The 22,426-nt window shown below is 36.5% G+C and overlaps 3 protein-coding genes across 4 annotated transcripts; 1 reads left to right on the forward strand and 2 right to left on the reverse strand.

Annotated features, from left to right (window-relative positions):
- Window positions 1–2,099: 2,099 nt before the first annotated feature.
- On the reverse strand, window positions 2,100–7,287 carry LOC103985266 (zinc finger CCCH domain-containing protein 32). 2 transcript variants are annotated; one of them, XM_009402920.3, is made up of 3 exons: window positions 6,920–7,287; window positions 5,340–5,450; window positions 2,100–4,491 (listed from the first exon to the last, which is right to left on the reverse strand). In XM_009402920.3, the coding sequence occupies exons 1-3, from the start codon at window positions 7,031–7,033 to the stop codon at window positions 2,566–2,568; spliced, it is 2,151 nt and encodes a 716-aa protein (XP_009401195.2). In that variant the 5' UTR covers window positions 7,034–7,287; the 3' UTR covers window positions 2,100–2,565. The 2 variants fall into 2 exon arrangements, with proteins under 2 accessions (XP_009401195.2, XP_018678977.2); XM_018823432.2 differs by having other exon boundaries at window positions 5,340–5,465.
- A 2,445-nt stretch (window positions 7,288–9,732) lies between these two features.
- LOC135598022 (peroxisome biogenesis protein 22-like) lies at window positions 9,733–13,840 on the forward strand. The gene is made up of 8 exons (XM_065091548.1): window positions 9,733–9,967; window positions 10,077–10,304; window positions 10,406–10,453; window positions 11,299–11,355; window positions 11,436–11,537; window positions 12,343–12,408; window positions 13,367–13,468; window positions 13,561–13,840. The coding sequence occupies exons 1-8, from the start codon at window positions 9,863–9,865 to the stop codon at window positions 13,657–13,659; spliced, it is 807 nt and encodes a 268-aa protein (XP_064947620.1). The 5' UTR covers window positions 9,733–9,862; the 3' UTR covers window positions 13,660–13,840.
- A 5,732-nt stretch (window positions 13,841–19,572) lies between these two features.
- LOC135598487 (small ribosomal subunit protein mL103 (rPPR7)-like) lies at window positions 19,573–20,930 on the reverse strand. The gene has a single exon (XM_065092337.1). It carries the CDS (start codon window positions 20,880–20,882, stop codon window positions 19,743–19,745), a length of 1,140 nt encoding a protein of 379 aa, XP_064948409.1. The 5' UTR covers window positions 20,883–20,930; the 3' UTR covers window positions 19,573–19,742.
- Between the last annotated feature and the right edge of the window lie 1,496 nt (window positions 20,931–22,426).

The following is a 22,426-nucleotide window of genomic DNA, read 5'->3' on the forward strand; positions in this document are numbered from 1 at the left end:
TAGGTGTCATACTATTTCGAACAGATAAGATTTGATTAAAATTTTTTTAAAAATAATCCTAAATGACCATTATACCTCTCCATTGTGTACCCCCTCAACCCGTCGACAACTCTCTCCTCCGTTGCCCTAGTTAGAACCTAATAGTCTTTGAAGATGATACTTACTCGGAGTCGATTGGGGGATGGTCAAGTGCACGATGAAGGAGGGCAACTAACAATACGAGGATTAGAGATAAAGGGGAGCAACTAGTTCTCATGCAAGACAGTAGGTGGAGAGAGCTTATGAGTGATGACAAGCCCTCGTGCGAGGGCTCCGAGTTATGGTTGGACTATAGGTCCAATGAAAAAAGAGGTAAATTAATTTTTTCATATGATCTAAGTGTATTATTTTAGAATTTTATGTGGGCACTCTATGAGAAATTTTGAAAAATATAGATTTTTCTAAAAATTCACTCATCCTAATTTTTTATTCATAAATTTTTAGGATGGACGAGAAATTTTTAATATTTTCATGAATCATTAATGATATTATATATATATATATTAACTTAAATAAATGATAGATTCTATCATGATCAACTCATAATGACTCCTTAATAATTTGTTATCTCTAAATCTATATTATAAATATGATAAATTTTTTAAAACACTTGAGAAATTCTTGCATAACGTCCCAACTTTTAAAAATTCTCATACACCATTCCTTATTACGTGAAAGATCATTTTACCCTTGTTTCCGTCGAATCTATCATCATATTTGCCTTACACTATCACTCTACGTATCCTCCCTTTTGCCAAGGACAACTTTGGAGTGGGGGTCGCGAGCGGAGGTGAGCCCCTGGCCGCCTGTACCTCTACACACAGGTTAGCTTATGCACTTAGGGTACACCTTTCACCCCAAATAATTTTCCATCGCCATTATTCCACCCTTTATTGTTTGTGACCCCCTCCTTATTTATTTGCAGCTATTGGCTTTTCTCACCCTTACAGGTATCCCTCTCCTTCCTCGCAAGCATGGTCGGATTGACATGGGCAACTCATAGGGTCGACCAATAGTGGAGGTGACTAGGGTCAACATGGCCAAAGTAACCAAGGGTAAAATCATTATTTATGAAAAATACTTTCATACAAATTTTTGGATGTTGGGGTGCTTACGAAAAAAAAAAAGAAGAGAATTCACTTTTATAAATATATATTTTTATAAATATCGACTAAGTAATGATCAAATTTATTTTCTATTATATTGTAATTGAAACATCAAAAGGCATAAGTAGAATTTAGCTTCTAGCTTATGTAAGTTCTAATTCTTTTATTTATTTGGAATTCCACAAATGTTTTTGGAAAAATTGTGCCTTTAATTTTGTTCTTATTCCAAGGGTAAACTTGAGATTTCAATTCTTTGATGGAATTGAATAGCCATGAAGATGTATAAGTAATGATATACTTAGGTGCATGTATAAAGTGTTAACTAATGTAAGAAATGTAAACATTGTATTCATCCTTACTTAAAGAATCACTGTACTCTTATCATTAATTTTTGGTATAATATTAAGGATTACTTGTTTAATAAATGAAAATAGGTGGATTGACATTATTTTTAATCTGTTCCATTTGGATTGATACTTTCTCCCATCACCATTATTGACATCTAAAGAATTAACCTTAGACAATTTTTTTAATGTAAATGTAAGTCTATTCAAATAAAAAGTACATGTAAAAATATCATAATTGTTTATGTTGACTTCTTAGCAATAAAATCAGCTAAGCTCTTTAAAGACACACAAGTTTTTGGGTAAGAGGTCATCTTTGAAATTGAATCGATAGATAATCAACTATTGCTTTTCACATTTACATATCGAGCATTGTAATAATTCATTTGCTGATAGAAAATGTAACCATTTTCATATTGCCAAAACATTCTTTTTCTTTTTTGATACAGCAAAATCAACACAAAAAAAAAACACTTCACAATTTCAGTCAAAATTAGCTGTGTGATCATCTCTCATCACAGTCTTGCTTTCTTTGACATCATTTTCCAGTCGATATGCATATTATATGAACAACAATTTCAGAATTGAGAAGCAGATTAAATACCATTCAGAACCAATAGAACTCTTTTGTTTAGCACCATTTTCAAGTTGATTCATTCGTTATATATTTGATGCACTGAAACAGAATGAATACTTTGCCACATTAGATATCTAATACAAAAAAGATTCTGAAGACCTAAAGGCATTAAAACACAAGTAGGCCTCTACAGAGGGCTTTTGACTATATCCAACTCGCTATCCTTCGACTCGGTCTCCACGTGAACCAGACAGGAGAGAAAGGCTTTGGCACTGTTTGCATCTAAAATTTTGTAAGTGCCACCATTATCTTCCAAGAGTTAAATGATAGGCCTCTTGAAGAACACCAAGATAAGCAAAACTGATGTTCATTAACTTCTAACTTCAGGATAACATGACACTGACCTTTCTAGCATAGTCATCCTCATCGTCAAACTCATCTTCATCAACATGAAATGTGTTCTCTCATATTCTGCTTGATTAGCAAAACTGACATGTGTTCAGGATAACATGACACTGACCTTTCTAGCAAAGTCATCCTCATCGTCAAGCTCATCATCATCAACCTGACAGGTTTTCTCAGCATCTTCTGCTTTAAACTTCCCTGCTTCATAACTATTTTCCAGTTCTTCATCTTCCACATTTTCCAAATCCATACCATCTCCAATTTCAACAGCATCAGCTATGGTTGAAGATGGAGCATCATTGGTTTTCCCATCATCTTTAAGGATCAAACCCTCCTCATCAACTGCTCTAAGCTTATCTACTTCATGGTTGCCATTCATAAAAGTTGCTTCCTTTCCAGCTTCTGATGAAGGAACAGATTGCAAAATTGTTACTGCTGCAGGCACATAATCCCTGGTAGCAGATTCCCCACCACCTTGATTGTTTTCATATTGACTCAGAGAAATTCCACTGTTTGTGTATGCCGACTCTCTTTTTCTCTTCAAGATGACACTCAGTGGCTTTGGACCTTCAAATGATAGAGAATTTTCTGATTCCTGAAGCACCTCCACTTTTTCAGACAGCATTCTATTCATCTTGGTATTAGGACTGCTACTTCTGATTGACTGTTCATTCGAGTTCCCATTAATCTTTGCACCTTTCAACTCTGCCAGAGATTTTGGACTAGCAAAATCTAGAGAGTTCATGTCATCTCTTCTAGTTGGTTTGTTTCTAATACTTGTACCTTTGCTGAAATCCTCACTAAATTGCTGCCTTATTCTTTCAGGATGTGTTCTCTGATGGTTCATTCGCTCTGTTGGTGACTGTCTGCCACGAGGTCTCCTGCTCCTCTCTTTCTCCAATCGCCCAGGAAATGTTATTCTACCTTGTAGACGAGTGCCTATGGAATTCTCCAGAGGAAATTGCCTTTGATCTCGGGAATGATGACCATAACCTCTCTCAGCACAGTGATCATCCCTACAGTAGTGCTCACCATGATCATCACGGCTATCCATGGACCTTGAACCATGACACCTTTGTTTAAGTAGCCGATGGCGCAAATCTAAGTCATCCATCTGATCCAGTTTTGTCTCTTTGTCAAGCACTCTTCTTTTGAGTGATGATGGTTTGTCCAAAATTCTGTCAGAAACTTTTGGATCCCAGCTATATGTACCACCTGTTTGTTTGTAGCTGTCATATTTTTCTATGCCATTGCATTGATCCCTTTCAAAGTTGGTCATAGATTGGTAATTGTAATGGTGGTAGTCATAGTCATCTTCAGCTTCCAGGTTCTGTCCTCCATGATTAGATGCCATTCTAAAGTTATCTTCATTGTGAAAGTAATCAGGGTCTTTGATGTCATCTTCGACTAGGACATCAAAACCAGGGGAGTATTCACGCAAGAACTCATCAGTATCCTTATTGTTCTCAGTTTGCCCATCTGAAGGCTCCATCTGATGACTCCACGGTTTGCTTAGAGAATAGCCACTGCTAATGGCAACATAATTCTGTGGCAATTTAGGAAGCCCATCATCCAATGAGTAAGGTAAAAATAATTTATTTTCTGATGAATCACCATCAGGTTTCTCAGCTTTGGTGACAAGTTTTGCTTTAGGTGGCATTTCAACTGGCATCTCAATGGCCATCTTTCGTTTATCAACACTGAATTCAGTGACATTCTGTTGCATGGTGATGTTCTGCTGTGTATCCTCCTTAATGATTTGTGGTGGTTCAACAAGACAAGTAGAAGCCTTTGCAACCTTCTGTGAAGCATAACTGCTAACTGCATATGTCCCATGCGTGTAGGGACACCTTTCACCTTTCAAACACTGCCCCCGTTGAAAATAGTAGCAGGGAGCACTCTTCTTACTGGCATTATTAGGTGGAGCACGTGCATCTGGGATTTGTGTTGACACTGCAGTTGGAGGAGGTTGAAGAGGTCCTGAGGTAGGCATCGGTTTCGCGAACCAGGAATCAAGTGGCTGAATAACACAGCAATAAGTTCCATGTGAATATGCTAGTGATTAAAAAGAAGGGGAAGATCACAGACTACAGGCAAACAATTGATTCACATTTTTTATTCATGTAATGTGCACTCTCATAAGGATAATAAAAGGGAAAATTGATATAGACATTTTTTATTAAGGAGATCTATAGATGCCGTAGTTTAGAAAAAATGAAATAGTTTCATTTTAAAAAAATGAAGAGAGATAGAGGGAGACAAAAGAAAATTTTGATAGAAACTAAATAAAGATTTAAGGATATTGCTTTATACAAAGTTAAATTGCAAAGCGGACCCCAAATACTTGGGATGTCATGACTTGTTATATGTAATGTGCACTTTGAAACAAGGTTAGCACAAAACTCGACAATTCTGATACAAGTGCCAAAATTGAGTGTGCAGTTCCTGTTTAGAGAGTTACACTATTTCCTTAAATCTCATCAATCTCATAAACCTGAACAGTATAAATCTGTAAGGTAATAAATTATATTCTAAAAGGTTCCTTATTCTAATGGCAAGGATAAAGAGGCTCAATGGGCTCCCTGATGCAAGTAACAAGTTATTGGGACTTGGGAGACACCACAGCCATAGGCATCTAGCATTCTAGCAGGCCCTGACTGATTTACATGGCCAAAATGGAAATTAAAAAAGCATAGTCCTAAAAGCAAAAGTTCAGTCCGTAAAAGGAAGCAATCATTTCTACACTAACATGATACGAAGTGTCTGTTGATAGCATGTTTAATTAAATCATACACCTGTTGATAGCATGTTTAATTAACTCATACACAATATATACTAAATGAACAAGAAACTGTAGAATTGACTTACCGGATGGCGGAATGAACATTTGGGATTGAGGCAGTTACCATTTAACCAATACCAGCAATCCCTGGGGTTAATTCTGGCACCCTCACTATGACGATACTCACATTCACTCCCCTGAATGATGGAAAACTGTTACATTTTAGTTTGAAATATGATTATAAAAATTATACATCTATAAAATTATGAAAAAAAGATGTCAATCCCAGTATTCTGTGCATATACATTTCCGCTTACAGAAAAATCAGCAACAAAAACAATCAACAAATTTATGTCAAGGAAAAGAGAAATATAAGGGGTTTTTTGTAGAGCAACTATAGAGATAGAGAATCCACAGGTCAAGATATCAGACCATATACAATAGGGTTAAAATATTTACTAAGGTAGAATGAGTTCAATATATGTGTGATATAAACATAATTGTTAGTCAATGCATGGATCACATTTAGGGGCGGATTTTTTTATAGAGCAACTATAGAGATGGAGAATCCACAGGTCAAGATATCAGACCATATACATTAGGGTTAAAATATTTACCAAGGTAGAATGAGTTCAATGTATATGTGATATAAACATAATTGTTAGTCAATGCAAGGATCACATTTAGGGCGGATTTTTTTATAGAGCAACTATAGAGATAGAGAATCCACAGGTCAAGATATCAGACCATATACATTAGGGTTAAAATATTTACTAAGGTAGAATGGGTTCAATATATATGTGATATAAACATAATTGTTAATCAATGCAAGGATCACATTTAGGGCTCCGCCGAGAAGTTATGTTGAGCTACTAGCAACAAGATTAAAGATGAATATTTTAATGCAAATAAAAACCTAAGAAACTTCTGTACTTCACAAGAGCACACAACAAAAAAATCCTTCTTGAAACTTTTGATTACTGATCACACCCTTCATGACCCAAATCTGAACCACCAACTGCAGTGAGATTTATAAAACAAAAGCTTCATCTTTTTGTCTGCTTGGCCCGGAATCATTTATTCATATTTCCTAAAATTTGGGGATTAATACTTAGTGCACTTCATAAGGCAAGCAATTACACATCAAACTATAGCTACCAAGGGACCCTTCCAATTCACCCATCAAAATTCAAAGCTTGCTCATAAGCAACCATTGACAGCCAATAGAAAAAAAAACATTACTACGAAGAACATATGCAGCACAAATTACTTACTTCTCAATGCTATAAAAGTAGTCCATGATTAACACTTTACACGGGTAAGTACAACAAAAAATCTATTTCATCAACACCAACTTCTTTTTTACAAACTCAAATTTTATGCCTTCAATTAAGAGAAGTTTGCTGATGCCGTTACCACCAAACAACCAAACAAGAGACCAATACCATGATCTCAAGCAACCACCAACAGCATAATGTTTCCACAGCACCAAAAAAAACTCTAGGTTTCGACCAAGCGCCGACCAGGGTTTATAGAAAACGCAAAGAAAGACATACATATCAGGCGAAAAGAACGAACACATACAGGCTGAAGCAAAAAGTTTGCAACTTTACCAGCATTTAAGAACTTGAAATAATAGAAGAAACAAGAAAAGTAGGAAATCCACCTTCTTGCAGGTCAATGGTGACGCCAAGAAATAGACGCAGTCGGTGCTTCCTTTCACCGCCTCCTCCTCCGCCGTAGCCGGCCTGATCGATTCACGCCCGCCGTCAGATTCCATCTCCTAACTGCCTAACTACCTCCCGGCAACAAAAACGAGATAACCTCCGGGCCAAATTCGAAGCTTAGGGCACAGGGCAGAGATACACGCAGATCTAAGGAACGGATCGGGGCATGAAACGCGACGATCAAGATGAGAGAATCGAAACAATCAATGGTGAGGAGTCTGTGATTTCAATGCACAGGCGACAAGCTATCAGCCCCAGGGTTTCGGTCGTTCAAGGAAGTACGTCGACAGATATCGCTGCCGTCGCGGGGGAGAAAGGGAGAACTTCACCGTGCTTTCCCTTTTATCGCTCCTCCGCTAAACTGAAGAATGTGATTTGACCGAAAAAGACGTATAGCATACAGATACCATGGAAAAGCCACTAACGTTGTATGAGAGAGTGGCAGTCAGTAATTAAATAGATAAGTGGGGGCTTTTGTGATATGTTTCCTAGTGACCGTCAGATCTAATCGGAATCTGATCTAACGTTACTGTTTAAGAGTATTACTTCGTAATTGACAATATTTGCGGTTCCTGTGATGTGATCACATCGCTCACGACTTTTAAAGCCGTCTTCACTCTTACCTATACATGTAACGAGTATCTACTGTGATAACAATAATAATAAAATAGTAAGTTCTAATTATTTGAGTTTAATTATTCTTTTACTTTCATTGAGATCTAAAAAAAATACATATTTAGCTTAATTTTTTATTCATATTTTTTATTAAAAAAATTATCTTTCTCATTATCGTACTAACATTAATTTATTTATTTATCTTGATAATATCATTCATATATCTTCTCAAATCCATACTATCTTAAATGATTTTCTCTTATTTTATCTTTTATCAAAATAATATCTAATTATTTATAAATAAAGATATTTTTTAATATATTTTTTAATAACTTTATGCATCTATTTAAACATTGGCATCTTCTAAACACAAGGTTTTTGTATATTTTTTTTAACTACCTACTCAAATTCATAAAATTTTATTTATCTCATAATGCCTTATAAATTTATTTATTTTTTAATTTCAAAAGAGATATATTCAACCTTTTACTATTAAAAGAGATATATTCAACAATGTTATAAATATGATATTTCACAAGACACGAATAACATTTATTCATTAGATAAATAAAAATGAGATTATATGAATGGCCAATGTAAACCCTATTACCTAAGGTTTAAACATGTATATTTTTCATATCATGGTCAAGTGAAATCCCAAGACGTGTGAGTCGAGAAAACTTGACTTATATCAACTGAAATATATTATGATGGAAGCGCAAAGTGAAATATGTCATATGCTTGTAAATTAGTAAAATCCAACATATGCCAAGAGAAATCTACTACGATATAAGCACCGGGTGAAATGTACTCAAAACATATGAATCGAGAAAATCTAACCCAAGAGAAATCCATCAGAGGCAAAGGTTCAAATGTGCCTCAATGTGAGAAAAAAAACCCGACCCTTACCCAACTAATGTGTATCTTTTTAATGTCATAAAGGGACAAGTTGGCAATGTACCTATGAGATGAATTAAACATCACACTATAGAACCTTCTAACAAGAGTCTTGAAGTATGCTTGGGGAGGAGAAACAAATTATGGGAAATATATTAACGGCTAACCATCATCTGATGCATAATCATCATGTTGAAGCTATTATGGAATGAAAAGGTTCAAGTTACCCTCCACTCATCTGCTTACATGGGCAAAAGTCCAACATAGGTCGTTCGAAGCTATCTCCCCCTTGTCGGCCATATGAACAAAACACGAAGAGGAGGGGGGGGGGGGGATATTAGGGTCATTATAGATTATCCGCTCTAAGGCCATGTATAAATGCTAATGTCTAGCGCTAAGCCATTGGGCTCACTTTCTAATAAAAATCCACATTAACTGAGAGACCTTGATCACTAATTTGAACGTCAAAATGATCATGTCAGAAAAATTTTCATAACATTAGTTTTAATGCAAGTGGCACCTCAAAAACTTAACAAATTATAAGAAAAAATTTATAAAGATGATTGCTAAATGAACAATAGCGATCTATTATAGTTAAAAAATAACATATAAAAAAACTCATGTTTTTAAGAAAAAAAAGTTAGGATAGAAGTATAAAAATAAGAATAAATCGTTTAATGTGATATGAATATGTATTAAGAAAATATAAAAATATTATTGTTAAAAAAGGTAATATAATTAGTATATTTCGAGCTCCTTCTTATTATTTACAATTTTCTTACTATTCATAATTTATTAAAAAAATTAATAAAATAAATATTTTATTATTCATAATATTTCATTTTTACTCCTTTTCTTTTTATTTTTTTTCTTCCTCGTAGCCTTTGCTCATACACTCTATAAAGCATGAAACATGAGAGCTTCCAAGTTAATATAATTGACTTAAAAAATAATATCTTCTGGATTATTATAAAATATATATAATCTTAAAAATATTAAATTATTATAATAAATATCAAAAACTATTTTTTACCCTCTTCTCTTTTATACCATATTATCATCTATTTTTTATATATATATATATTTAAAATAATTAAAAAAAAAGAAGGAGGAGAAAAAAGAGAAGAAAAGAGATTTATAAATAAAGAATTAAAATTTATTAGGATCAAATTATAAATTAAAGACGTATACATATATTTATAAAAGAATAATTTAGATATTAAAATTCATGCAATTATTTCCCATTCGTATCCTCGTCCCGAGCCGCTGACTCGGTTCCTGAACGATTCTTTGGCTTCGCCTCCGCTCGCGCTTCGCCCGGGCACGCTCTTCCCCCTTCATTCGCCGGGCACGCCTCTCCGGCCGTCCCGATGGCGGATCGCGTGGCGGACCACGTTGGAGCTCTCGTGCGCTGCCTCTCCCTCCACCTCAATCGCAAGGTCACCGGCGTCATCGCCGTCCTCCTCAACCACCAGGTAACGAGTGATACGTGGCAATCCACGCACCCGCCCTTTTCCCCCAAACCCTAACAGGCTCGCCTAAACCCAACCGAATTTCCCGTTGATTTGCTCCTCCAAAATCTAGGGCGCGGGTTCCCTCGGGGCCATCGCCGGCTTCGCGATCGCCGTCTTGTTCGCCTGGAGGTTCCTGAGGCCGTCGCCGGGTCGACGAGCGAGCGATCGGCGGAAGCGCGGGGCTGCTCCGTTCACGAGTCGACTGGCGGGCGGGTTGGAGCCTTCCGGATCGCGAGAGCTCGTGCCCACAGGGCCATCGAACGACACGGTTGCCGTTGAAGCGATTACTCCAGCTGAGGTAGATCTCTCGGTATCGTATTGAGGAATCGGTTCTGCGGTTCCTAAGTCTGGCTGAGGCTTGCTAAAGTTTGACCTTTGTTTTGATTTGGATATCTGAAGCTATCTCTCGGAAAAACTGTGAAGCAGAGACTTGGTGGATACGGAAAGGTATGTGATGGGAACAGAAGGGTGAAATCATTCCATTTTTTGTATGGTGGAGTATTGATGTTTCGTTTTGTTGTCTTCCTTTTCATATGCTTGAATGACATGATTGTTAGGAGCATTCTGCATATTCTAAGTATGGCTTGTGATTCGACATTAACTTCTGTTGTTACTCATGATCTCATTGTGTTGTATAAGATTGTCGGCTAGATTTAGTGTTGAAGTTTATGTCAATGCCTTGTAAGGTGCTTATGGTATAACCTGACCAAACCATTTGCAACTCCTTCCGTCAGCTGGCACCTTGCAGAAATGATATTGAGCTGCTACATGAACTCCATGAACCAACTTTTAAGGCAATCAAACGTAAATTAACATACATAAAACAGATCCCAACATGACCCCTTAGGGTTAGTCCCACACTGAATGTGAGAGGTCAATTGAAATTGGTTTATAGGGTTAAAAGTGGGTCTTGAGTTTAAGCATTTTGGACCAGCGATTCAAGTTCATCAAGTTAATAAGTTAATTATCCCATCTAGACGGCCAGGTAGTAGCACTCAAAAAAGAAGCTAAATCTCAACATAAATCAATTTATCAACATAAACACCTATTATCAAACCTATGGTCGAATAAACAAGACACTAAAAGTTAAACCAAGTGATGTGATGATCCCCCCTGCCAAGTTAAATTAGCCAGAGAGACTGCATTTTATTTTTATCTATTGTATCTTAAATTGTTTGTATTATCTGTTATGGGGCTTTTCTTGTCACACTTATGGACATTTAGTAGCAGTTTTAGTTTCTACATTTAAGCATTTTAGTTTTTCATGACCTCTTCCCGTTGTGTCTCTGCAGATTACTTGCCAGCTGCTCGGTGTTATCCTGGAGGAGAAAACTCCTGAAGAGCTTCAGGTTAAAGATAGATTGTACCTTGGTGACCTTTTTACCTATCCTAGACTGATTAAGGGATAATATGAATACTATTTTTGCAGAAACATGCTACTGTCAGGTTGTCGGTGCTGCAAATAGTCGAGGAAATTTCTAAGTATTTTGATCTGTTTTTAATGGAAACAGTTCTTGACGATGAAAGTGAGGTAAACAATGTTTAAGTTGTCTTTTATTTCATCCACCTCTTTCTGATTATGGATAAATGTTATTTATTGATCAAGGCTAGTGCTACAGTATTTTCTTATAAATGTCACTCCTAAATAATATGGCTACAAGATTGATTATTTTCTCTATTGATCAGCCTACCTCTGAAAAGTTTGCAATGGATTTGAACATACATTTGTTTTCTCAAAACTTCTACTTCCAAACATAGAGTGTCCAGAAAAAAATATTGTTAACATGGTGCATGCCACTTATTGCTTCATCATCAAGTTTTGAACCAGTTAAAATTTTTATTTTCTGTGAACTCACATTTGCAGGCTACAATTCAGTTAGATTGAGAGGAAAAAGAAATTGATAAGTTTGATGCCAACTGCAAAACAATTTGATCTGTTTAAATGGATACTGCATGGTGTTTTGCAGAATGAAATGCTAAAAACAGTTCTATAATTTGTATCACTTGTTTGTATTGAAAAGAATAAAACTAAATAGGTATTTCTCCTTTCAGAACTTCCGTTTTCTCTCATTAGAGCATCTTTCCTTTTTTATGTGGTTCATCATGTGTAGTTAATTGGATTTTCAATTATGTTCTATGTCACAAGAGTAAATAAAGATATGCACACCTGATTACCAAGAATTATCAGAAAATTTTACTTTTGTTTTTTATATTTTCAGGTAGCTAGTTTTTTTTTTTGTATACAAACACATTCACCATGGCAGAGCTTTTTTTAAAATATAGTTTTTGTAAAACATATATTTCTTCTATTTATGTGAATAAGTCTTTTGTTTCAGGAAAAAGTTCTTTCAGCTCTTGAGAATGCTGGTATATTCCAAAATGGTAGCTTGATCAAGGACAAGGTATACTGGTTTTAGTGATGAATCTATTTCATACTTTGCTCAGATCATTGATCTTTCCCTGTTAAGTCATAGTTGTAGCTTTTCCATGTCATATTAAGTAAGTCATCGTTGTAGTTTTCCCAGGAAAGGTATAAGAAGATTTTGGGTTTAGGAATTGTTGGAGGTGTGCAAGATGAATGGATTAATTCAAGATTCCATATCAGCCTTCATAACAGATACCGTGGATCCTTTTGATTCTTGGTGAGAGAGCTTCATATGGGGTGTATATGGTTGATTCCATGACCATGGTAGATTACCAAATTGGGTCATGAGAGGCATTTCAGCAAAACACTCCAACCAGTTGGGGTATCTAGTGAACAAGACAATCCTAGAAATGAGCTTATTTGCTTATGTTAGAACAAGGGAATTCACTTAAATGGTTTTTAGTTCCTCAAACTTCGGAAGTGCTTGATGGAATATTAGCTTATTTTTCTGCCAATATAACTTCACACTATTTGATTTGACAATGAAGGTTAATTGAATAGAAAGAGCTTTTAAAATGCTGAGAAGGAATACTTGGCACCCTAAGGACATTTTGATGCATTGGAGTTCAATAACCAATGCCAGGTAAAAGGAAAGTGTAATGTTGATAAGAGGAACAATGACTTCTAGTGATGCTGTAGTATGAAGAGGGCTTTAACAGCTTCTGTTGGTTAGGACTTTATGCGCATCCCATCTTAACTTGACCACGATGTAAATTCATGGTTGAGAGGCAAACGGTGTTTATCGACTTCTGGTTTAGGGGAGTATAAGGAAGAGAGCTAGCCTTTCGATAGTTTAATATTGTGCACTTCAATCATTCTATTCTGTGAACTGTCTATAGTACAACTTTCTCTTTTCCAGCTCTCACAGTCCTTTTATTGTCTATAGTTTGTGCTTGAACTTGTTCAAAGTTCAGTATGTTTCTTCTCTTTCCCAGGTCCTCTTTTGTAGCACCGATATTGGGCGAAAATCTTTCGTCCGACAATTGGAGGCAGATTGGCATATCGATACAAACCTGGAAATAATATCTCAGCTTTCGGTAAGCTCCTTGCTTTGGTATTCATATCCTATTCCTGAAAAGAAAATCCGGTTCCTCTTCTGCTGACATGTAGATGAACCAATTCCAAACAGCGATTCATCAGATTCCAACTTTATATTTCGGAAATCGATTCTGGGCAAATACCACGAAATGTGAGTACATCGACAAGTTTGGAATGCTTCTTTTCATAACTTAAAACTGCAAACGGGAACTGGAATTGGCACAAGCTGTTTCTTGCTTCCGTTCTTTGCCTTTTCTTTTCCCCTAATTTTACCATAACTGATCTTTTACATCAGTGTACTATTATTGAATGATTGTAGATGTATTTTGCTCAGCACTTGTATATAATGCATTCAACTGCTGCTTGTTGAAGTCCTTATTACTGACACCATGACCTTCTTCTACATGCACAACCTGATAGAATAAGTTTCTGTTGGGTAATAATATTGAAAAAGAAATCCACTAGTTGAGATGGCATGAGGTTGTCTCTCGTTCCATTGACATACGTGAGAACTACGAAATAACTGATTTCATTCCCCATCACTCTTGTCTTATTATGTTTTCAACCTTCAGAAACATGTTTGACTTTATTCCTTACTTTGAATTGTTGTCCCTTCTGACTGTTCTACAAAACTATTTCTGTGGTATATCCATAATTTCAACAAGCCACTCCCAAGGACTTGTCAAATCAAGAAGGTTTGCCATTTTAGTTTGACCATGCTTGCTACTGGAAGTGCAAAATGACAGAATTTGACATGATAAGATCATCTTAGTACCTTCAAAATATATAATAAGATGAAATTTTGAACTATCAAAAGTGAAAATCATCTTGGTTATTACCTTCAAAATATATAAGTTGAAAATTGAACTCTCAAAAATGAGTTTGAAATATTATCACCAATCAAATCCTCAACCTTTGACAAGTAAATTTAATATATCATCATAAAACTAATATTTTATGTAAAATATATGAAATAAGATTTTAAACTCTTGACCTTTGATAGATGAGGTAAGTGAGCTTGATACACTAATTATCTTTAGTACATAGATTTGGTACACCAATTATCAGATCAATATTCTAGATATGAGAATCATTTTTCGTCTCACAAAATCCCCACACCTCTACTCCAATTATTTTCAGCACAAAAATAATATTTTTTATCCTAACAAAGGAAGGCACTCGAGAATGCATAGTCCACTAAAATGATAAGCTCATGAGACACTTAAAAGGTTCAGAAACTTTGCATCTCAATTCTTAGACTTAAAAATTTTATATTAAAATCCCTATAGTTATAAAAATAAAACATCTAGTTTTATTTATTATAACATCATCGATTTTACCGATGAAAATATGAAAATAAAAAATAAAAAAGATAATTTTAATATTTTAATTGGTGGAGACGAACGACGATATTGCTAAAAGCCACGAGTGACTGTTGTGGATGAGGAAGGAGAGCGACAACGAGAGGTGAGAGTCATTTTGCATATGCGTCGATACTAACGCAGTTGCCTAGCAATGTATCGGCGTAATTGTTGAGCGACAAAGGACTACTAGACATCTGCATCGACATCAACACTGATGCAATTATCAAGCGGTGTATTGACACATTTGCCAAGCGACGAATAGGCCACTTGACATCTACATTTGCATTAGTGTCGACGGAATTGCCGAGCAGCAAAAGAGCCGCTCGACATCTACTTTGACGTCGACACAAATGCAGAGCGATAAAAGGATTGCTCAGCAATTGCATCAACATCGACATAGTTGCCTTTGCATCTGCGTCGATGTCAGCACAGTTATTGAATGACCCTTTTGTCACTATACATCTGCGTTGGCATCGACGTAGTTGTCGAGTAGCAAAAGGGTCACTCAATATTTACTTCGACGCCGACACAGAATGACGAAAAGATCGCTTGACAACTACATCCACATCAACGCAAATGTAAATGATGAGCGACCCTTTCGTCACTCGACAACTATGTCGTCATATCGCTTGACAACTACATTGACACAAACACAAATGCAAAGCGACGAAAGAGCTGCTCGACAATTGTATCGACGTCGACATAAATACAAAGTAACCTTCACCTCTCACCATCGCTCTTCCTCCTCATCCACAACAATAACCCACGACCTTCAATGACGTTATGATCCACCACCATCAATTAGAACGTTAAAATTATATTTTTACCTATTGTTTTCATACTTTCGTCAGTAAAACCGACGATGTTATGGTAAATGAAATTAGATGCTACACCTTCGTAACTATAGGGATTCCAATGCAAATTTTTTAAGTCTAAGGACAAAGATACTAAAGAGATTTAACTAGAGGAGTAATCTATAATAAACCCTCATAAATTGAACTCTTGCTCACTAAAGCAGGTTTATCAAAAGAACAAGATGATAGATGAATCCACTTCTCACAATCATTAATACAAAACATAAACACTAAATAAGACCATGAATCCATTTCATGCTATAACTTTGAACACCCATTAAGAGCAATACAATAAGGGTCCCGATACTGGCAGACCCAAGAAGTTGGTTGATTGTCACAGCCATTACATTTGTTCTGCAGAAAGAATCGTGATGATGCGTCACAAATTATCGTAAGGCAAACATATAAGCTGTTGTGAGGTAAATGACCAAAAAACGAAAAAGAAAACAGCATTCTACTGATCCTCGATTATTTGGATGTTATTTCCCATGTAATAAACTATCGGCAATGTTGAGAATATACTCAAAATCAGTCATCAAGAATGCTGTCAAGACATAATAATGTTGGACAAGAACCATAAAAGATTTTAATCCAAACAATTTCCTCACATAAGTAAAAACCATCAAGAATTTAAAATTTCCCACAAAATAACTTCATCATTTTGTTTAAAGATAAATAGTAAAAGCACGATTTAATCCCGAGACCTTAAGATGATCTATCAAAATAGCTAAACTAACTAACATCTCCAGAAAATAGAAGATTTTGAACCTCAACTTCCATCAGAACTTCATAACCACTAATATGAAAAAAAGAAAAATTGCGCCGTGCATACATCACAAAGTCATCAACCTTCTGTGTATCCTTTGCCAAACCTCTAGATTTTAGTGCAACTATCTTACATAAATACCAATATACACTAATTCTAAAATTGCATCGAAGTTATACAAAATAATGATGTTGTTCTTGCAAAGAAACAATAATGATATAGAATACCTTTCAGTCAGTCTGAGAGCAACTTCTTTGCTGGTTTTTATGTGCTGCACACATTTCCTTGAAGTTGTTATTAGTATCAGAAATGTGTTCACTTGGCCAAATGTATTCGACCCATTATTTAAGGAAAATAGGACCAAATCTATTTAAGATCAATCCTAGTACAAACTTAAACTGCTAAAAATAATTTCAAATTTGTCTCATAATGTAAAGCAGAAATTTTACCAAAAGAAAAGAGTTCTATAGTGTTCCTCTGGCAGTTCATACTATTCAGCCATTCTAAATATTGTCAAAGAAAAAAAAGTTACTCAAACCGTCAATCATAAAAAAAAAGGTTATTAGATAACAGATCATGCCACCCTCAAGATTTCCTGCAATGTCTTTCAGACATCTGTCATTTTCATCCAAAATAAGCTTCATTTCTGAACACAAGAGTGGGAACTATAACTCAAACAATTGATAAACCATAATAACAACATCAAATGAACCAAAACAGAAAGAAACAGCATGATACTATTAACCATATACATACGATAACAAGCAGGAAAGGTTAATGAAAAAAAAAAAACTCATCAGTGGAATAAAGACAATAGTTTTGCAAATAGAAAAGATAACAGTTGAAGGTAACATAGTAAAATCATTAAATCCAAAATGTAATGGCATACTTTCTCATGCAATAAATTATGAGAATCCATAGCCCATGAAGCACACTAGAAGATTCCATAGCCCAAGGAACCACAATATACTATTAATAGCAACAAATTTAAAGAGAAAAGATTTGAAAAAACAAAAAAGTAACCGAAAAAGTTCCAGATGATGACATCAATAACAAAATGGTATAGGCCAAAATAACCCATATGGATGGACCTGGAGATTACCCCAGTCTGTATCATCTTAGGACTAAACAGGTCATATAATGCCCAAGTTTCATATAATGTGAAGATCAAAACTTCTGATATGCACATAAAGTGATCATAAACAACCCTCTTAGTGTAGAGGTTACAGACATAAGTTGACCTAATATATTGCTACTTCAAAGAAAGGAACATAATCATAAACCACAGATGCTAATGATATCTGGATAATGAAACAGCTCCAACTAGTTGCTTTAGTCTCATTTCAAGTAGTTCTGATGTACAAAACAACCAAATCGTCAAGCAATGGTAACAAAACTGTGGCCTTACTTTCAGTATCTTAAATTGCCACTGGAACTATAAACTTTAAAGCCAACATAACTAACATAATATGGTTATCTTTTCCATTCAGAGAAAAAGAAGCTAACATAACTATGAGAAAGAAAAAATAACAAAAATCATCCACATGTATACTACATTACTACGTATGAAAAATATATACAACATGAAGTAAGAATACAACAGTCTATTTACCCCTATCAGGGTATTCTCTTTTAGCCTGAATTTCATATATGTTCTTCAGTCACCTTAGTCCTTGTCTTGTCTGCTTGGATATCAACGATAAAGACCAATGAATTATTTTCTGAGTTATTTTGGATTTCTTTCTTTCTTTTTTTGACGTCTTTGGGTGATGAAAGGTTACACAAGTATGGATCTTCTTGGCCTTTTTTTTTAGATTAAAGTCGTCGACTTCATTATGAGGCATTGATACTACAAAAAATTCATAAATTTGTAGTCCTGACCTTAATCTTCAAATATTTTCCTTGAAGACAATGTTTTGAATCCAACTTGTGTTCTTTGGACTTCTGCTTCTCATTTCTTCTATTAAAGAATTATTTGAAAGACTTGATGTCCTTTTGTCACAACTTGTAAGCATTGGATGGTAGTGGACATATAAATAAATGGTCATTTCTGTATGTGCAGATTTAACTATTTTGGCATTATAGTGACAGTCTATTGCATATTTATATGCATAGATATGAGAACACTATTTTAAATAATCACAATTTTTTACAGAATTTGACAACACATTCATAAGAATGATCAAATGATAACCTTATTGTAAATTTTTTGATGCAAAAAAATTGCGTTTATAAAATATGCCAAATATTCTTTAATGTATTTAATCAACATTTCTTCTTTACCCACTCAATGAGAAAATAACAAAAATAACATCAATGTTAACAAAGTTCTAATTTATGCAGACGCCAGCCATCAACCAAATTGTAGCAGACATTCACATATGTGAGAACTATGAAATAATTGATGAGGGGATAACGAAATGATATATTTAGGTGGTCATATAATTCAGATGCATACTGCAAAACCAAATGCATGCATTTGGATCATATGCAGGCTGCACGCCACCAACACAACCTTATAAAAGCAGCTACTTAGTGAACTGAAGCAGGTGTAACAGCACAGTATGTATTTTCTAATATACTGTGAATTTTGTCATGCTATCTACAGAGAGAAGTTTGACTTGTTTAATGCTAAACCAACACCAGAAACATATTTGATTGGAACTTAGCTAGACTTCACCGAGTTAGTCAAAAGCTAACAGTCTACACCATTTGGTCCCTCCCTAAAGCAAGCCCTTGGATTGCATTTCAATAACATGGGCTCTGGAAGCCTGGCTATCTAAACATGTATGATAAGAAGGTAGATTCACAAACACAACTTTCTGGATTAAGCAAATAACGAAGGCTTAACTACAAATACTTCATCAGTTCGCCAACATTGCATAAGGCACATATTTATTCACCTTGAATAAAATTCAGAGACATGTTACCAAGATTAAACAAACAATATAGATAAGTAGATCCTGAAAAGTGGTAAGTTAATGTTAACAGATCAAAAGTACAACAAAGATCAAGTATTACCTTTATTTCAAAAATGAAGCCCATTAAGTAAACAACATCACTGCCACCAAATCACAAAAGATGCAACCCAAACAGCCTTAAAAGAGTAGCATGGGAAAGACACGAAAAGGAAGCTTCATACCTCATCAGAGAATAGAAGTATAAAACACAGTTAGAGCACTATCCAGCCACTTTATGACAAACTAAAGGACCAACATCTGTGTTCTCAATTGTGATCGTCAAAATCCACCATAAGATTTGCTAAATGGAAAAAAAATAATCCTCAATTTTAAGCAGTCATCGTGTTATCAGATCCCTCTTCATCAGCACTCAAACCAACCACCTTCTCCAACTTTTTCCACTCCCCCACGAAGTCTTCCGGGAACTTCTTCTTCAATCCACCAACTACCCTCTTTGCATCCCTTAGCTTAGAAGCTTTCACCAACCCCTCTACCAGCAGCTTCACGGAACCTAAATCAGGCAACTTGCCATGCTTCATGCTATCCATGAACACATCCAGGCCTCCACCGAAATCCCCTTTTTTGCACAAAGCCAACACCAAACTTTTACAAGTCGAGGAATTCGGCACACACCCCTTCTCCTCCAATTCCCTGTAGACCTTCTTTGCATCCTCAAATCTACCATGACTGCAGTAACAGGCCATCAAATAGTTGTAAGTTATGATATCTGGCTTCAACCCCGCGGACTTTATCTCACCGATCAGTTCAAGGACCTCTTTTGGCTTCCCATGGGAAGCTCGATACATAACCCGAACATTATAAGCAGGGAGATCGGGCTGGATCCCTTTGGTATTCATTTCCTTCCAAAGCCTCTCGGCCTCTTGAGGTTTGCCTTCTTTGTATAGCGAATCGAGGATGGTGGTGTAGATCACCGCAGTAACCTCGATCTTCTTCTCCTCCATCTCCTTGATGATCGGGACGGCTTTCTTAGCCTCGCCAGCGAGGCAGTGGTTCTTGGCGAGGATGCCGTAGGAGACCGCGTCAGGGGCGATGGAGAGCTTGCGTCGGAGGTCGGCGAACAGCTCGGGGACGAGACGGCGGCGGCCGAAGCGGCGGGGTGAATGGTTGAGGGCGGAGAGGAGGGCGTTGAGGGAGATGGCGGTGCGGGGGGAGCCGAGGCGGGGGATCTCGTCCAGGGTGCGGAGGGCCTGGTCGAGCATCCCGGCGGAGGCGTAGGAGGCGACGACGGAGGCGAGGAAGGGCTCCGAGGAGGCGTTCTCGCGGTCCTTCTTGAGGGGCTCGAGGAGCGACTCGATGTCGGAGAAGCGGCGAAGGCGGGCGAGGCGGCGGATCTCGGGATCGAAGGGAGGCCGGGGAGCGGCGGCGGCGGAGGAGGAGGAGGAGGAGAAGCGGCAGTAGTGGAGAAGAAAGGAGGAGATTTGGCGGCGAGAGGAGGCTCGAAGCGCCATGTTTGCCGTGCACCGTCTGCTGCGAAGGCGAAAGCGTAGGGTTTTTTGAACCCGGCGAATTTTAATTGGGTCCGGTTTGGTTCGAACGGATTTGGAGTCCAACGTGACCAAATCGACTCAAATTTCAATTCAATTGATGCGAATTAATCGCAAATGCAATATTTTAGATATATGATATGCTAATTATCTCCATTCCATCAACATTGGACACGTGGAATTCAGGATTTATAATTGTTGTTGTCTACTTTCTCCCTTTTCTCTCTCATTTATTTCATCCCCAATAAGATTTCTTGTGGTATATGACAGAATGAACAATATCATCGAGATTTATATGACATCTTATCGTTGGAGATTACTGTGACTTACAAAATATGACAGCACTATAAGAAAAGATAATTAATAAGGATAAACATAATAATAATTATGAATACATATTAGCCCTTTAGTTAGATCTATTTAATATTCATATTCATATAATTAAAAAATTTATATTAAAATCTCTATAGTTATAAAAGTTAAACATTTAATCTTATTTATATTAATATTATTGATTTTATGAACGGAAGATATAACGCATGATAATATATGTATGAATGGTATGGAAACGATGATCAAAAATATAATTTCAACGATGATGATGGATAATGGTACCATGGGTAACTATTGTGGTAGTGGTCGACGAGAATGACACGATGATCGATCTTGCCAATGTTAATCCAAACATGATGAGAAGAAAGAGAGGCAGAGCGATGAGATATTTACGTTGACGTTGGAAGAGGAAGAAGAGGCAAGTGAAGCATTTACATTGGCATTGCATCGCTTTACCTCCTCTTCCTTCTTCGATGTTACTATGCATCTCCGTCGATATTGGAGGACGAAGAGAAGAGATGTGAGTGCCCCATCATTTTGCCTCATCTTCCTTCTATGGCACTATCTACGTCGACAACAAAGGAGGAAGAGGAGGGAGGTGTGATATCTATGTCAATGTTGGAAGAGGAAGATGAGGCAAGTGAGGAGGCATGCAAGGTAGAGTGGTATGATGCTGGAGAAGGAAGAGGAGGCAGAGCGGTGCTACATCGACATAGATGCCACACTTTCATCCTCTTCTTTCTTTGGTGTTGCACTGTTCTATCCACCTACCTTATATGTATCTTCTTCCTTATTTAGTACTAATGTAGATGCACAATGCACAATAAAAAGAGAAAGTAGAGTGGTGTGACGTCGATACATATACCTTACCTCTTCCTCCTTTGATGTCGTCTCGGATGGAGCCAAAGGAGAAAGAGAAAATAGAATAGTGCGATGCTCACCTCCATCCTTTTCCTCTTCTTGTACTGACACAAATGTAAAGTGACACAAAATAAGAAAAATGAGGCAAAGTAGTGCCGTGGTCGTTGTCTCACTTGTCTCATCTTCCTCCGTCGTGGATGTTATATTTTTATATTTCGTTTTCACTTGTCATCTTCCTCCGTCGATATCAACAAGGTTGTTCATCAAATTATTTTTTTATATTTCGTTTTTATATTTGTCACGTATTATATTTT

The sequence above is a fragment of the Musa acuminata genome, chromosome BXJ2-1 (assembly GCF_036884655.1).
Source record: "Musa acuminata AAA Group cultivar baxijiao chromosome BXJ2-1, Cavendish_Baxijiao_AAA, whole genome shotgun sequence".
NCBI classification, from domain to species: domain Eukaryota; kingdom Viridiplantae; phylum Streptophyta; class Magnoliopsida; order Zingiberales; family Musaceae; genus Musa; species Musa acuminata.